Here is an 18,634-nt window from a genome sequence, read left to right as displayed (position 1 = left end):
ACAATGTGACGCCAGCGAATTTATGGCGCCCAACTCACCTGTACCATAGTGTATATAATATTATATAGTACGCAACCGACTAAAATATATCTGAAGAGTTCATGTTCACGTTCGTGCCGACATTTATAATCCCCATATAGCGGAACATACACTCGCAAGCCATTACTCCACAATAATTAATATCGAGTATCGAAAATCGAGTCTTGTGACGCTCCATGCAAGCGTAAGGGCAAATTGTCAAATCCATTAAGCACTAACAGTGTTACTAAACATTTATCACTTGTCATTAAATGATAAATATTTTTTTTTTTTTGTAATTTATTTGTTTAAAACTAGCAACCTTGCGGTCATTTTGTGATTGTCGTGACTTGTGAACCATAAAAATAAATATTTTGCTTTATTGAAATAATAACTTTTGTTAAATTGCACTGTACTTTCTTAGATATTGACATTTTTAAAGATATAAGCTTGTCCCGATGTTACACTCATCAAAAGCGTTAATTTGAATACCCACATGCATTTTTATATATTTTTCATATATACATATATGTAATATATATAAATATATGAAAAATTGATGTGGGTACTCAAATGAAAGGTCTCGATGAGTGTAACATCGGGATGAACTTATATCTCTAAAAATTTCAATAGTTCACGAGATACAGGGTTATTTCTTAATTATTTATTTAGAAATAAAGCATTTTCGAATGTAGCCTAAATACATATCAATATAAACTTTGAAAAGGCACAAATTAAAGTCAAGACTTTTGCAATGATACTAAACTTCACTATTCTCTTAATAATATAAATTATTGTTGATAAATTCATGATCATAATCATATGAGAAAATATTTGATTTATAATTTATGAAAAAGTGAAAAAACCAGCGGAAATATTTTCGAGTGCAGTTCAAAGTTTGCGTAGCGAACCGAGCGATTCCAGTATTGCACGGTTCGTTGGCCAGCGAGTAGTACAGCCCGTATTAGAGCAGACGGCTGGACGGTACTCCAAGAAAGAACAAGCTTTTCGGTCAAGTGAGCAACCATTTGACAGTCCGTTTATTCTACGTTAATTTAATCAACATTAATTTATATATATATATATATATATATATATATATATATATATATATATATATGTATATATATGTATATATATTTGGTTCACTCATGCAAGAAACTCCACATTTTAAAAACATTTTTGATATATTTTATGTTGTGTGTATGTTTAATTAGCTTACTCAGCATCGTAATATCGAGCTGATATACAAGCTTAATTAAGTTCAATCGTTGATTAATTTAATGTCTCATTGCCGTGAAAAACTCGCTAATTACATTGACATTACATTCATTTATATGAGTTTATAAAATTGTGGAACATAATTAGTCAACCGTTTTAGTTTATGCAATTACGAAAATTAATTTTGTTCGAATTATTCATTTATTTACATTTTTGTTTTTTTTTGTTGAGAATTGAAAAATTAATGACAATAATTCAGCTGATTAATTTAAAAACTAAATAATTTATAAATCGCATTGTAAAACTTTTCAACCACCATCAATTACAAAAATTTCCAAAAATGTTTAATATCAAAAAATACTGAGGCGCTTTAATTAACAATCTTTTGGAAATAACATAAATTAAATAAAGTTACGCGAGTAGCAGCTGCAAAAAAGTTTTCTTATAAACAAATCCCTCAGTTATTTATTTGTACAATATATCAAAGAAATACATACTAATACATGATTTATAAATAATCCCCCTCCCCCTGTCTCTACATTTTTTCTTCTTCCGAAAACTCCAAGAAATTAACAAGGTTTCGACAAAACTTTTCAATTAATTTAACAGAGAACACTAACCTCGTATGATACATTGTGATAATAATAAAAATTTCATTTTCGCCCTAAAGTATTTTATATTCTTGTTATTAAAAAAAATAGTGCTTGAGCTATAAAAATTTTCACGTACATGAAAAAGTTTTTCGCATTGCGGCGGTATTTGTATGAAAACACGTACACGTTGTATCTTTTGGTAGCACACTCGGTAGTTTTCTTATCAGAGACCCGCGACAGTCGGAAACATACACTAAAGTTGTATTTCGAGAATATTATCCTTTTATATATATTATATAAATGATAAATGGAAGGCGCTTTTTTTTCTTGACCGTGCATAACACAAAGTTAAAAAAAATTTATAAGTTTCTCTCTAAAATTGAAACAATCTTTTTTATTTATTGGAAATTATTTTTTTTTAACAAAAAACTAAAGACGCCTGTCAATTTTAATTTGTGATATTTTAAATAAAAACAGTTAATTGAAATTGTAAGAATAGAGAATAGAGAAAAATTCAGAGGCTACTTTTTGACTCATTAATTACGCTTGAACCTCCTTAGCTCGTGAAAGAATGAATAAAAATTTTTTTCTTGACCCTAATGCCCCCCTGAGCTCTAGATTTATTTGTAACATTAAAAAAAAAAAAAAAAAATACAAACAAACAAAAATAATTTCCGGTAGTATCGTCCCTTTGTTCTTAAAATAAACGAGCGTAATTTTTCAGGCGTGTATAATACGATTTTAAAAATTTCCAGGAAACATTTGAATTTATTTAGATGTCCCTTTATATTTGTTAATTCATCACCATCACCGTGAAGCATAGAATTTTTTACCCAGTTAATTTATTACCCAACTTTTTCACGGCAAGGCGCGGGGTAATAAAAAAGTTGGTCAATACATTTTCTCGAAAAGTTTAGCCCGGGAATTGTCGAAACGAGCAAAAACATGGAAGCATTTTTAGTAGGATCAAACGAAGTTGAGCTGCTCCTTGACGACGTGGTTCAGGCTGATAAAGAGAGAGAGAGAGAGAGAGAGAGAGAGAGAGAGAGAGAGAGAGAGAGAGAGAGAGAGAGAGAGAGAGAGAGAGAGAGAGAGAGAGAGAGAGAGAGCTTGCTGAGTTAGTTTTGAAATAAAAAATTTTAAGTACAGTCTAGTGTACATATATATATTATACAGTATATATAGCTTGGTCTGAAATAAATAAAGAAAACTAAAGCTAAAGCAAAGAGATTTTTATACTCAGTACTTTTACCCCTGATCCTTTTACTACTCCGTTCTGTTGCAAAGTCTGCGGTCGTGGTGCGCAGAATAGTTCAAACCTACACGAGGGCTGAGTACACCGGCTGTGGTTATGAAAGCGCAACTTGGTTTTACTGAGTCAGGCATAGAAAAAATTTTCGAGACCTTCTGCTGCTCGTTAGCGAGAATTGTGAGTCCTTTGTATTAATGAGACAAGTCATTTTGATGTAAGGATTCGACTCGGGATTTATTATCCTTGATTATGTTGGAAAAAAAGGAACATTTTTTTTAAAGGGACTTAAGATTTAATTTTTTTTTCCAAATTACAAAACTTCAAAATTATTCTCCATTTAAATATAATTATTGTCAATACAATTGATTGAATTTTTATAGAAAAAAATCATTTTGAAAATTTAGAAATGGAATATTAATTTGTATTTATAAAAAATCAAGTGAAATAATTTTTTTAATTAAAAAAAAATTGTTGGAAAAATAGAAAAAAAATTAGTTTGTAAGAATTTAACAAAAATTGTAATTATTAATTTTTTTTTTCTTACAAATTAATTTATTAAAAAATGTCTGTGAATTTTATATCAGTATGATAAAAAAAAAATTTTTTTTAATGATTTCCCAAATGCCTATTACAAGTTTCTAACAGCTATAACTAACATCAGTTTGACACTTAATAAAAGTTCAACCATACATATTAATGTAAAGCAAAAGCTTAAAAAGATTACCAAAACTCTAAATCTAAAAACCAAAGCGGGTGATTTAACTTCAAATAAATCAATATCTAATAAAAGAACGATAAAATTTTAAATAACTCTGGCAAACCCTAATGCATATATCATCAAAAATGGTTACGTAAATCCCACATCCAATAATTTATCCACGTCTCTGTAAAAAAATTTCACATGTATCATTTTAAAGCGTTTCAACAAAATTACTTTTACAAGTACAATGTATATACTTAACTATACGTCTTTGTAGCCAGAAAAAAAGTGAAATTAAAAAATTAAAACAAAAAAGTCGCCTTAATTTTGTATGCAAGGATAATTAACTCGATTTGAAGCGACGAATGCTAAAAATTCAGGGAAATCTAAAAATAGTTTAAAAATAAAGACAAATTTAATGAACATACACGTATGCACATATGCACGTAAAATGTGACAACACGAGAATGAGAGAGAGAGAGAGAGAGCGAGCGATAATTCTGCACTTGTGTGGGTCCTTTTACAGGGAAATAGAGTCAGCGGCACAAGCTAAATAGGTTTGTATCCTCGATGAAGAGCAAATTAGATTACCGCGGAACAACCTACGCGACCTCACCCGTTTGTACGCGACAACTATGTTATATGTTGTAAATACATTGATATTGTGTATGTTCGTATAAATTTAATGCGTATGTATATGCGGGCATTTGAGGGTGTGTAGAAGTTATTCACGAAAATGTCAGGTACATATGTATAAATTTAAGGGCCTCAAAAACATATAGATTGCTCTTGGCGTCATAAACGAGAATATATGCCTTCTAGAATATCATCTATGGAATATGAAATACTGAAAATTTGTTCACTAGACTAGAATTATGTCAAAACCTTGAGCGTTAAATATTTATGAAATATAAAATTATCTTTTATTTTTCCGGGGATCCAGTCATGATTTTTATTTTTTTAGCCTGATTCTACTCACTTTAAATATAGAGATTTTGCAATTTTTTTAACAGTTTTTGATTGTTTTTGGGTGAAAAAATTTTTTGTAAATTTATTTGAGAGGAAAAAAAGTGAAATTTCATTACACTAACTAGTCAAATTTTTTAATCAGTAAAAAAATTAGGAAAAATAAGTTTCTATCCAAACATAGAAAATTGAAATTGAATTTTTTGTTTAACAATAAAAATAAATTTAGCGAATAAAAATTGATTCTTTAAGTTTTTTATGCCCGAAAATTACTTGTAAATAATTTCACACAAAATTTAGTAAATTCAAATGTGAAATTGATCAAAATAAAATTAAAAAAAAAAAACGAAAAAATGTTTATTAATAATTTTAATAACATTTGCAGTTTAATCGGAAACTTTTTATAGAATATTATTCAAGTGTTTTTCACTCCAAAAATTTTAAAACAAAAAAAAAATTAAATAAAATTCTTAATTTATTTCTGTAATTAAAATATAATTACCACTGCTATTAATAAACCAGCATCATCTGTAATAATTAATTAATGGTTAATTCATCAGTCAATTATTTAAAGATCGCTCACCGAATGTGTGCGTATTAAATTAAATAATTCAGGTTTAATTCCACATTTTACCGTAATTAATATCTTCATGTAATTATCCATTATCATTCCACACACATTTAATAAATCAAAGTAACTCAACATCACTGATATAAATACTTGAACTAATTAAATTTTTAACTAACAAATAACTTGCTTATATAACAACAATTTATATTAATTAATTACGAAAGTTACTCATCACTCACGACGAAATTAGTTTAATAAATAAAATCTCAGGGTTTATATTTACTATCGAGTAATTTCGAGTTTTATACCAGTCTCTCCCTTTCTCTTTGCTTTAATCCTCTTTCGCGTCCACAGTTACTCACCCCATCTTTCTCGCGTATAGAGGTCATTTCTCGTCGTTTCCGCCCTGAGGACATCTAACCGAACCACACGGTGAACACAGAACAGAGAAGCTCGTTCCTCGCTCTGGATACCAACAACGTGTCCAGGTCATAAAGCAGATTAATTTGCTTGTTTATACTACCGTCCACTGCTATGCGGCGTATGACCGCTCTTGTGTCGGTTATATTAATGCAACACTGAGAAAAATATTTTTTATATAAATATATACATGTATATATTTACAAGAAATTTAATACACTATTCGTGTATTATTTTTTTCACGGATAAAAAATTTTAGAAGTTTTTAATTAAAAAATTGGTTGAAGTTGTTAAAGTTTCATTTTCATCTCAAATCTCTATTGGAGTTAAATTATTATAATGGATTTATAATTTCGAAAATATTTTTCGTAAGTTACTTTTGAATTTGTAGTTATTAATATATTATTTAATTAAAAATTAACATTCGAAGGGATTGATTTAAGTATTTTTTTTTATTTTTAGGAAAGTAACTCCGTTAGAGTTTTCCAAAGTTTAAAATTAACTTAATACAAGTTCAGATTTTTTTGAATGTAATTTCTCATTAAAATATTACAAAAAATTAATTTATGATTTTCAATTGATTTTTTTTAAACATCAAATAATATTGTAAACTATTGACATTTTTAAAGATATAAGCTCATCCTGAGGTTACACTCATCGAGACCTTTCATTTGAGTACCTACATCAATTTTTCATATATTTATATATATTATATATATGTATATATGAAAAATATATAAAAATGCATGTGGGTACTCAAATGAAAGCTCTTGATGAGTGTAACGTCGGGATGAGCTTATATTTTTAAAAACGTCAATAATTAAAAAGGTTTTGACCTAAATTTGTGTATTTTCAAGGTTTCATATAATTTTGAATAGATTCTAAATAGATAAAAATTTAGCGCTGGATAAAATTTTTTAAAATTTTATTTTAAGAGAATAAAAAAAAATATTATGTCAGGCGTATCTTTATTATAAAACAATAATAATAAATATTGTAAGTGATCAATGATTTTAAGAAGCAATTAAAATTCGTATTAATATCTTTCCATCAAAAGCCATTTGTATTTAGTATTTTCTTCGTGACGTTCTAAGAAATATGAAAGATTGCGACAGGCTTTAATGAATATTTAAGAAGACTGAGTAAAGTCGAAAAAAATGACAGTAAACACGAGAGGGTTAAAAGTACGTATGAAATATGATGAAAGTGGTTATGGAGAGAACAGAGAAGACGGACGTGTCACTTCCCCAGAGAGTTGAGCAGACGACCCGCAAAAGCTCTCACATTCATTCAAGTTCCACGATTAAAGTTGGGTTAAGCTCGTCCATACTCGGTGCTCCTCATTCTGCACGGTCCTTTTTTCCATTGGCAACCCCGAGTTTTTTAACTCGCGACCTGATTTCATTGTTGGACGGTGATGGCTGCCTAGTGGGAATCCCTCGTTAGACAGCCTACGATTAAATCCCCAGTGAACCGATCGAACATGCTGACTCTTTCTAGCCGTCGTGTGTAATGACGTAATAACGAGTTGAGCTAGACAATGCTGAAAAGCTCCAATGGATTATTCACCCGGGCTAATTGTCCCGTTTGATAAATCTCTGCAGCGTCGACTCTGAACGAATGGATTCCCAAATGAACTGAGGTCATACTTTATGAACGAATATGCCAACAACGACCACTATGCGACTGCTGCGAATGAACCCCTCAATGCATCTCCATATATGTCGATAAATATGGATATATTGCAATACATGTGTATTTCGATCGCATATTGACGGTCAGTACATGGGAAATAGAAAAGGTTGATGTGCGAATGGGCGCCACAGGGCTGGAATGTGGATATATGAAGTCAATGAACGGTATTAAGTGCTCATAGAGTGCTTTCGAATGTCCTAGATCGAGTTCAGTTATGAGTATGACCGATTTCGAGAAAATTTTTAAACTTTTTTTGACAAGTCACAAAAAAGTTGGCGAATTTTAAAGTTTATAACTGATGCTATGTGTTTTTAAGATAAAAAATAACCTGTCGTCACTAGGAGACTGCCGAGAATTAAAAATTGAGGATGAAAAATTTTGGCTTAATGATTTTTCAATATTGCACACTTCATAGCGCGAAGCTCATAAAAAAAACAGGCACTGATGTTTGAAAAAAAAATAAAAAAATGCTCTGTAAGAAATTACTTAGTTATTATTTTTTTTATATAAATTAAATATTCTTATACTCTTAATTTTTTAAATAATAAATTGTCTATCGACGTTTGAATTTTAATTTTTTTTCATTAAATTTTAGTCTCTGTTAGTAAATTTCCATATGACGGATTTAAATTGCATTATTCATGTCCTACTTTTACAGATTTAATTATCGATGCTCCATCAATGTTTGTCAGTTGTAATTCATGAGCTTTTATTGAATTTACTTTTACATACGTCGAATATTCAAATAGCAAAAAAGTTATTTTATCTTTGGAATACCGCGAATTTTAGTTCATTGGATCAGTCTTTTGATTAAAAACGACAGAAATTCCTATGATGGATTCCAATGAATCGTTTGACAAATTGCATTAAATTTTAATAATTCCGACTCATCCTTTGTAAAATAAAATTATCAAAGTGAAATAAAATTTTTCAACCTATGATTTATTTTATTATTTCAAATTTTATTGAATTAAATTTTTCGTTAAAGTAAAATGAACAATATAAATTAAACCAAAATATTTTGACATTCTTTGAAGTGAAATTGCTATCCAGAAGCTTAATAAAAATGTAGTGATAGTTTTTTTAGACGTTGTCTCGTAGTCATGACAGTGACGGATTTTTTTTTTTATAGAATCTAATGAGTAGATGTATGCAAGGAAAATATTTTCACGGCGTATAAAAAATCAGTTTGGTAGTAAACCAGTGAGGAAAACTTCCTAAACTAATTTAAAGTAGACGTGAAGGCATGTCATTTATGATTGACATTTCATAAACCTTCACATTGAATAAAAAAATTTTTATCCCATTTTTTTTTCTTTTTAAACTTTCAAATAAATTTTTATAGTTATTGTGAGTTTTTTATTATAATAAAAAATCAACGTTTATTATCTGGCAATTTTATTTTTTGTGAACTATAAATAGCCAAATTTTGATCTTGACCGCAATAAAAAATTCTACATTTAAAATTATAATTTTTTTTTTATTTTATTAAATAAATTTAATGAAAAATATTGATAACTTTTTAAAGTTTCAGAACAATTTTTTATAATTAATAAAAAAAATTTTTTTAATTGTTCTTTTTTATTTATGCTAACTTGCAATTAATTTAAAGTAGCACTTAGGTTAATGAATGCATAAAATAAAAAATCAAAAATAACAATAACAATTAAGAAAATTGAAGTGGTATCTTGATTAGAGCTTTTTCATTCTCAAATAATCCTTAACTCGTTTCTATTTAACCCTCGGATTGAGCCTTATCACAAGGCTCCTCAATGAGCTGAGGCTCTTGAAAGTTCAAGTGACTAGGGAAACAAAATCTTGACAAACGCGACCCTCACGCTTTTTAAATCCGGCCGAAGTCTCTAAGTCTCGCATGTCAGAATATACAGAACACATCCTCCTGATTCTCTCTTTCTCTTTTGCTCTCGCTTTTTTTTCCAATCTGTCTCTGTCGCTCCAACAGCTGTCCCTTTTATCCTCATCTCATAGTTTAGCTTCTGCGGAAGCTAGTAATTCCCTCCGTCGGATTGTTAGATGGAAAACGTAATTGTAAAATTTTTTTCTAGTTTTTTATTCGTTAGAAAGTTCCATGCATTTTTATGACGATGGAATTATGAATTTATGAAATTATTTTTCTGCATAAAATTTTTCTAGAACCTAAGTTATATATTTCAATTATTTTATTTATATTTTATGATAATAAAATTATGTTAATTATTGAGAAAGTTTTGACAGTTAGAAACATGGAACTATAGAGTAAGTCAATTTTTGTTCTAGTTTAACTTCATGATTCGCTTCTTACAAAAAAAATCTAGTAGTTATAAAATGAATAATTTTTTAAAATATTGGATTTTCATATTTTTCAAAAATTATTAGTTGTAGATTTTGATTACAGGAAAAAAATTAATATTAGAAAAAAATGGAGTGTCAAAAAATATTTGACCGTGAGAAAATGTTTATTTAAACTCCTTGCGAAGAAGCTTAAAGAAAAATAAGAGTAAAAAAAATAAAGAAGATGTAAGAGAGATCGATATATATTCGTCCACTTCTCTAAGGACGCTCTCGGCTCTCGAACGGCTTTTTCCGACATCTCGAGACCGCCTCTCTTACTCTCGGCTCTCATCGCAACTGAAGCACGAACTCTGCTCTTAAGGTGAACCAACTGAGGATGAAGGAAATATCCTGCGGAGTAAGAAGGTGAGAACTGCAAAGGGTTTAAAGGCGAAAATGCAGAGAGTAATTCCTTGGATCTTCCACATGACACGTGCGAGTGACTGTCGAGGGCTTTCTAACCATCACACTCAGCTCACTCTTCCCTTGTCCCCTTTCTCCCTTTTTTCTTTTTACTATTTGTTGTTTTTATTTGGAAAAGATGCTTTTAGCATCGAGTGTTTATTGTTGTTTTAAATAAATAAAACCAGCCACTTTTTTTGCTTTCGAGTTCTCTGCAAACATTTTTCGATAAGTGTTCAAATATTTTTATTTGCTGGTATCTACTTTCATTTTATTGTATTGGCGGTGATTTTACAAAAATGGTTGGCAAAAATATTGCTTTATTATAAACCTGCAGTTAACACAAAAAATTGATTATCTCCAAAAAAATTATTTAAAGACACAAATTTACATCAAAATATTTTTGATATTAAATTAAACTATAAAAAGTTACTTTTAAAAAATATATATGCCCGTCATAAAATTTTTTTTACTCTCTTAATTAATTATATAAATTAAAATTAAATAAATAAAAAATTTTATCTGGCGTAAAATTTGAATCTATTCAGAACTACTCTGAAAACTCATCATAATAAATTACTTGTGTGACAAAAAAATATGAAACTTTGAAAAGACACAAATTTAGATAATAATATTTTCAATGATACTTAATTCAACTTTAAAAAACCATTTTATCATAAAAATACACTAGATAAATTTTTTATACTCTCTTAATGAGATATATAATATTTTAAAATTCTCTTTATTCAGAGATCTTTATCAAAAAAAAAAAAATAATAATAATTTTGCCTCAAGCTAATCTCTTCAATCCATTATCAAATATTTTTATAAATAATTTTAATACAACACTGGGACACAATGCAACACATACAACACCACATTTTCAAATTATCAAATGAACGGATTTAATAAAATTCTCCACCGAGAATTAAAAGGTTATACAGTGAAGAAAAAATAAAGAAAAAAAAACAAGTATAAAAGATGTCGACTTTTGTGGACGAATAATCCCCAGCTCACTATCTTACTTGAGTGCACAGACTCGTCGTCCTTCCAATTAGCCAAAGACCTTTGATTAAAGTTACTTCGCACGAGGTTCTCTCACCCCAGTACCCACAGAATTTCTCTCCTTTCTTCTCCTTCCTTTTTATTTTTCGGAGGTTCTTTTCTGTTCCTTAAACCCTGAACTCTCTCTTGGCCTGCAACCCCAACCCAAACCCTGACTACGACTACGACTGGCAAACCAGAGTTTTCATCCTCAGCTAATCCCTTTCTTCATTCTCCTTTAGTCACTCGCGTTTCATTAATCAACAACTTTACAGCCAATGCCGCATTATCTTAATGTATTACCCTGTAACCGTATAGCACTTTGCATTACTGTTTAATTTTATGTGGCTGGGATGAGAAAAAAGAAGTAAAATAAAATTTAATTTTAGTAAAATTGAATTAAAGTTAATGGGATAGTTCCTTAGAAAATAATAAAATCAATTTTTTTTTAATTGTACGGAGTTTTTTTAAATGCCAGTCAGCAAACAATTAATTTGAAGTAAAATGATTAACTGCTGCTGTTGTTTTTTTTTTTTTTTTTTTTTTTTTTATGAGAGAAGGGAAAAAAGTGAACCGATGACCGAAATGCGAATCAGCGGCGTATATGTATGTCTGATTTAATTTACATAAAGCAAAATCTGATGGTATAAATAATGGATAAAAATAAAAATAAAAGTAAAAAAAGGAATAAATAAAACGAACGAAAATATAAATACAGGGAAGATATCGAGAAGAGAGAAACGAAAAATATGAATATCTGAATAATCTTGATAACGGAGTGGAATATATGTGCATATGTGAAAAATGCCGATTAAAATTGGTAGCCTACATATTCCATTTAGCAATGCCAAATGTCACGGTGTTGTTTTTTGGATACTTGTTTGCGAATACGTTTATTACCATTTACGTTGCGCTTCGCTGATTTTTCACCAAGTTTATCACCTGCAGCTGTTTTTTCTTACACATCACTGCATTTACACTTTTTATTATTTTCATAACTGACTTCCTCGATTTATATATCTATTTTATCTCTATAAATATACATATAAATATAAATATGATAACTTTATATTAATATTACTCTCATAATCTCTTTTTGTATTAGTGTAATACAATAAGTAGAGAGCATGGAAATTCTGAGTTGCTTGTGTAAAATATTGTATTTTAATTTTAAGAGTTTAAATTTTGAGGTTCACAATTTTAGTTATTTTCCTTACTCTTAGCAGAGCTACAAATTAATTATTAAATAGTTGCCAAAATTTTACACTTTTAATTTTTTTTAGTAATTTAAAAATTGAAAAATTTTTTTATTTTTTTTCATTGATATTTTTTTAATTAAAATTTTTACAGTATTATATTTTTTTTTAAATAGCATGAAAAAAATCATGCAAGTAAAAAAAAAGTCATAAAATGATGATTTAAATATTTTTTAAAAATTTAACATTCAATTAATTATTTAAAGGCAATCCGTCAATGTTTAATTATAAATTTTTTTTTATATTCTGAATCAGAAACAGAAAAATTAAAAAAATACCAACATCAAAATTTTTTATCGCGAATTCCAGATCGAAACAATTATTCACTTGATTTACGGAAAAAAATAACTAAATATTTTACAAAAAATTACCATTGCATATTTACAAAAAAAAAAAGAGCTAAAATTCGGTAAAAAAAAAAATATAGAAAGGCTAAAAATGCTGGAGAGTGATTTTGTTGGTAATTTTTCACTGAAGGTAATGAAGCGTCGTAACGGACGTCAATTACGTTGTGTCCGGAATTTATCGGATTCTTGGAATGCTCTTTCAACCGAAGACGTGAAACTCGATTACTAAGAAACGGAACCTCGACGCTGGGTACTGGAAAAGGTATCTGGTATATAGTTCATACCTTAGCTGTCGATTTGTGTGCAGAAAGGATTTTACTGAGTTATTGCCTTCGCTGCTTTTACATTGTAGGCAGAGCCTCTTTTTTTTTTTATTTATTTTTCACTATTTTTATCTTGCGAAATTGTAAGACCGAAGTTGAATTAATGGCGCACAAAAATATTTAAACATCTAACGTGCGCTAAATAGTAAGCAAAGAAAGCTTGCAGATCCGTAATCGCATTGTATAAAGTATATATATGTAATATGTATGTATAATATAAACTCGTGACTACCGATTGAACAGCAAACTCTATTATTAAGTTCTATTGACCGTATAAATTAATTCGGTATCCACATCAAGTATCGTAAAACCAATGTTGATTACATTACTAGCGTTCAAAAGAAAAAGGGGAGGTTGAGGTATCTCAATACTTAATCCAAACTTTTCGACTTCTTTCAGTCTTAAGCTCCGAGTATTTTTTTTTTTTTTTATTTGTACTCTGAGAACTTACGTCTAATCGAAATGGATACTTGTACAACTGTTATTTTTTTTTTGGCGGACTTTTTGTGCAAAAATAAACTAAACTTTTAGGTAAATTCAAACTTAAAAGCTGAAAAAAGTAAACAGTGAGTTTTTAGTTTTTTAGTTTTTCATAGGCGATTTTTATTTTTGTTACAGTGTGTTACGGCATTCAGATGTTTGAAGAGACACCGAGGTACACGGAAATAAATCCGGGGGAAGATGCTAAGCTTATTTGCCGTGTTTCTGGCAAACGCGGATTATGTATATGGCAGAAGGATCAAAAGGTATGCTAGTCATTTATTTAACTCCATTATAAAATAATTTACTTTAACAAAATTTTTTGTTAAATTTAATCCCTGTGTCTAACGACTTTAATAATTTTATTTATTTAATAAAAATAAAACTGTAAATTGTAGAATGTCCAAAAAATTCTACGTAAGTTTTTTTCCAGCATTAAAAGTTTTATTTTCTGACCCAAGCTGAAAAAGTTAGTTATTCGGAAAGTAATTAAACGAAATAATTATCTCTGTAAAGCAAAAATGAGTTAGCAAAGTTAAATTGAAGATCAAAATTACTACTTTCACATAAAACATGCATTACGAAAGTCTTAAACAGTATTTAAAAGCAACTAAACTTTGAAAATCTCTTCAAGGATTTCATATATATATATATATTTTAGTAACCACACACGTACAATGCTTAAAACATTGGTCATGAAACTGTTTCCACTCTACTTACTCTGGCATTCTATTCAGTATCCATTTAAGTTTAAGCCCTTCACACAAACTTCAAACTCTAAACTACTGTACTGAGCAACGACATAATAAATAACATAAACAATTCCACGCTCTTCATTTTAAAATTAATTTAAAATTACTGTTCTCTAAAACTTTCATCGCAAACATTATCAACTAAATGATAAAATAATTTATCAACTGTTCGTAAAATATATGGGTGTTTATTTAAACTAACTTTTGATCTATAAATTATGCGGCATAAATATTTTATTTTATAAAGTATCACATGTTATATAATTTTATTATCATCATTCAATTCAGTAAAAAAAGTCTATAAAATTAAGAAAATTAAGCTGCATTTGAAAATCCTCTATCTCTAGATAAATAATTGAAAAATGACCCTATATCTCGTGAACTATTGACATTTTTGAAGATATAAGCTCATCCCGATATGACTCTCATCGAGACCTTTCATTTGAGTATCCATATCAATTTTTCATATATTTTATATATTTATATATATTATATATGAAAAATATATAAAAATGCATGTGGATACTCAAATGAAAGCTCTTGATGAGTGTAAAGTCAAGATGAGCTTATATCTTTATAAAATTGAATATTTAAGAAAGTACTATCTAAAAATCTAAAAATTTTTTTTAAATTAAATTTTTCAAGTACATAAAATTCCTCATATTAAAATTCACTTGAACATGCGCAGTTACAATAAATATATATGAATAAATTCCTCGACAGTAATGCAAAAAAAAGAATTTTAAATATTTAAAATAACATCAAAAGTTTTATATTCCCAAATCTATTTATTATAAATTGAATCCTATTGACATTCTATCAATAATTTATTTTATAAAGTCATAATCCGTATTATAACAATTTATCATCATTCATCGATTTTCCACCAAAAATAAGAAGTTTAAGTTAAGTAGATATTAAAAGAGTTGATTTAATTTTTTCGAGGTAAGTTGACACTCAAGAAGTCAATTAGAAACAGAAACAAGATTTATAAATGAGAAAACTCGAGACAATAACATCAAACGCACTTGATTAAATAACAAATAAAAGTACCCGAGAAAAGTCTTGGGTATTATCTTTAAGACCATCTTCTTATTGAATTCTAAATACAAAGAAAGTGAATGACTCGATGGGGTTTTCCGTAGGAGGGTTGAAGATAAGGCTGAGTATTGGATTTACTTCAAAGATATTTATCGCCACAAGATGAAGAAAATAAATAAAAAAAAAAAAAGTAACTCAAAGTCGAACTCTTTATCCAGAGCCTCTGATCTGTTTTATCTTCTTCTTATTATTTTCTGTCTCTTCTCCAATCAACCCCTGTCTGATGAGGATGAGAAAACTAAATATATATATGCTATGCCGACAATAAAGAAAACGCGAAGATGAGAAAGGTTAAAAATACTTGTAGTCGAAAACATGCACTGTATTTTTTTCTTTTTCAATTTACGAGCGTCTATCTCTTCTTATTCACGCTTTTGAATGCCCGAACTCGGTTTTTCTTCTTTTATCTGTCATCCATTTCTGAATAATTCTAGCTGAGAATTTACGAGACCTTACGGCGATGTAAGCTTCCGTATCATCCCAGATTGAACCTTTGAGCTTTTAAGCGACTGTTTTATCATTTTCATACGATACAGATGATATTGCTCTGACTGGAATTCAAATTTCTTCGATAAAAAATTTTTTTTAATTTACTTCAGTCGGAGAAAATCCAGTCTTAAATTTTTCGTTATGCTGTTGACTGGTCCCCAAAGCCAAAGTGAGCACAAGCAGTTTCAATTTTTAATTTTTTGGTAAATTAATTTTTTATAAAAACGAATTACTTAAATAAAAAATTTATCCGTAAAAAAATTCTATTTATGTTGTTCATATTTGCATAGAAAAATTTTATAGCCCTTCTTTTGATTAGTAAAATATATCTTTCAACAGAAAAGGAAAAAAAATAGCGTAAACATTATTTCGTCATCAAATAAAATTATTTACCAGTTTCACTCTTATGAATTTTAATTAAAAAATTAATAGTCTATTCAGAGCCATAAAAAAATATTCAAAGCGTTGGGTACTAAATTTTTGATATCCATTTTCATTAGCTCTTTCACGTCGGTATCACTTAATAAAGCTACACTGCAATCAATCGGATGCACAGTTATGCGCCTATTCAGATGAAATTAAAAAAATAAACCCCGCATATTCATTTTACGTTCCACGCGTATTTGTTTATTCATTTAAGGTTTACTAGCAACCTTGCGGTCATTATGTGACTTCCGTGACTTGTGAAAAATAAATAAATAAAATTTTGGTTTATTAAATAATGACACTGTAAATTGTTAAATTGCACTGCACTTTCTTAACTATTGACGTTTTTAAAGATATAAGCTCATCCCGATGTTACACTCATCGAGACCTTTCATTTGAGTACCCACATGGCAATTTTTATATATTTTATATATATATGGTATTTGTGAAATATATAAATATATAAAATATATGAAAAATTGATGTGGGTATTCAAATGAAAGGTCTCGATGAGTGTAACATTGAGGTGAACTTATATCTTTAAAAATGTCAATAGTTCACAAGATGCAAGGTCATTTTTTAATTATGTATCTAGAGATAGAGAACAAAATTTTGCTTATTCTCTTAATAATAGTTTCTTGATATTATTTATTGTTATTTAGAATACATTCTGTTAAATGTGAATAAACCTTTAGCCCTAACATAAATTTAACATTTAAAAAATTTATCCCCAATTTACGTCACTTCGGATTTGAACAGTGATTTTATTCGTGAGTTACATTTTTCATAATCGGCTTTTCAACGCGAACTTCATTTATTCATCAACGTCTACTTCGAAAGTTGACGTTACATTGATCGACATTATTCTTTAAAAGTATGAAGTATAAAATGAAAGAAAAAAAAAAAAAAAAGAAAGTAACTTTTCTATCTTTTATCAACTTCATTTTACTTCGGCCTTTTTTATTATTTCTTACTTCTAGATTTACTCCCCGGCATTTTATCAGACAATAAAAAAAGTAAACTCTTATAATAACGGAATTATATATCCAGTAGTCTTGATCCCTTTTGTATTTCCTTACTCTGTCATTCACCGATAAAAATTTATTGCTCTTATATTAACAGGATATTCAAACTTTAACTCTTTATCAATACTTAAATATTCGGAATTGTTATTTTCCGTGTGATTAAACTGCTTTGAAGCGCGAAACTGTGGGTGACAAAGTGGATATTCGTAGCGAGTATCATAAAAAAAAATAAAAAAAGAATGTGGGAGAAAAGGTGAATTGAATAGTTGCAGATAGAATGGGTGGAAATTTTGAAATATAGAGAAAGTGAAGGGTTGGATGCCGTGTTGTATACATACAAAAGCTTAAGCATTAGTAGAGTGTAGGGTGGAGGTTGATGTACGGAACAATTGGCCCTCGTAATATGCGTCAAACTAAAAGATCGACGATCCGTCGGGTTTAAATTGAATGCTCGTTAATCAACGTTACTTCCAGTACAAACACGTAAATAAAATTCTGGTGTAAGTTTTGAATGAAGTGGGCGAGTGCGAATATGGGGCATCGATTTTTAGTGTAGTATAAATTTTGTTTTTATCTGGGAATATCATATTTAATTACGACAAATGGTTATCGTTTATTTTAATTAATTGGGCTGAATATTTATGGGTACTTGGGAATGCATTTTTTAACTGCGCTGCTGGTTATAATTGTTATTGATTATTTATTATTATTATTATTAATTTTTTTCCCCTTAATTTCAAATTTTTTCCTATTTATTAATTTGACATTATCTTTATTGAAATTTTTGATCTCAATTTTTGCTATTTCAGTCATTTTTTTTTTTTAATTAAAAATGGAAATTAGGACATAAATTTTTATTTATTAAATAATTGAAATAAATTTTATTGTTTAATAATGACTATGTACTATTTTAAAAAAACTGTGAAAAAATTTTTTTCCGTGTAATTTAACAAAATCAAAAAAATAGTAAAAATTTTTTGTAAAATTTGTAATTTAAATTTTCAATAAATTAAAAAATTGAAAAGCCCGTAAAATTAATATTACACAACATCATCATTATTTATCATGTAATTTTTAATTTCAACGAATATTAAAATCCTGATGATGTTATACTAAAATATTCAACAAAAAAAATTCCAATATACACCAACCTTTTAGTTAACAACAGCGTAAAATCCTGTATAATATGTAAATTCATTCAACGACGAGCTAAATTTAAAAT

The 18,634-nt window shown here is 28.5% G+C and overlaps 1 protein-coding gene across 2 annotated transcripts in view; it reads left to right on the top strand.

Moving 5' to 3' along the window:
* Window positions 1-18,634, top strand: part of LOC141527149 (kin of IRRE-like protein 2) — a 90,639-nt gene that overhangs the window by 47,606 nt on the left and 24,399 nt on the right. For both annotated transcript variants that reach the window (XM_074242466.1, XM_074242468.1), the window contains exon 2: window positions 13,758-13,885. In XM_074242466.1, coding sequence (XP_074098567.1) covers window positions 13,758-13,885 — 128 coding nt within the window. The remainder of the gene's footprint in view (window positions 1-13,757; window positions 13,886-18,634) is intronic.

Source organism: Cotesia typhae, unplaced genomic scaffold, assembly GCF_013202065.1.
Source record: "Cotesia typhae breed Kobodo isofemale line unplaced genomic scaffold, CoteBio_Ctyphae contig_4, whole genome shotgun sequence".
Taxonomy (NCBI): Eukaryota; Metazoa; Arthropoda; class Insecta; order Hymenoptera; family Braconidae; genus Cotesia; species Cotesia typhae.
Note: the sequence above shows the minus strand (reverse complement) of the source record. Positions and strands in the feature narration are given on the sequence as shown.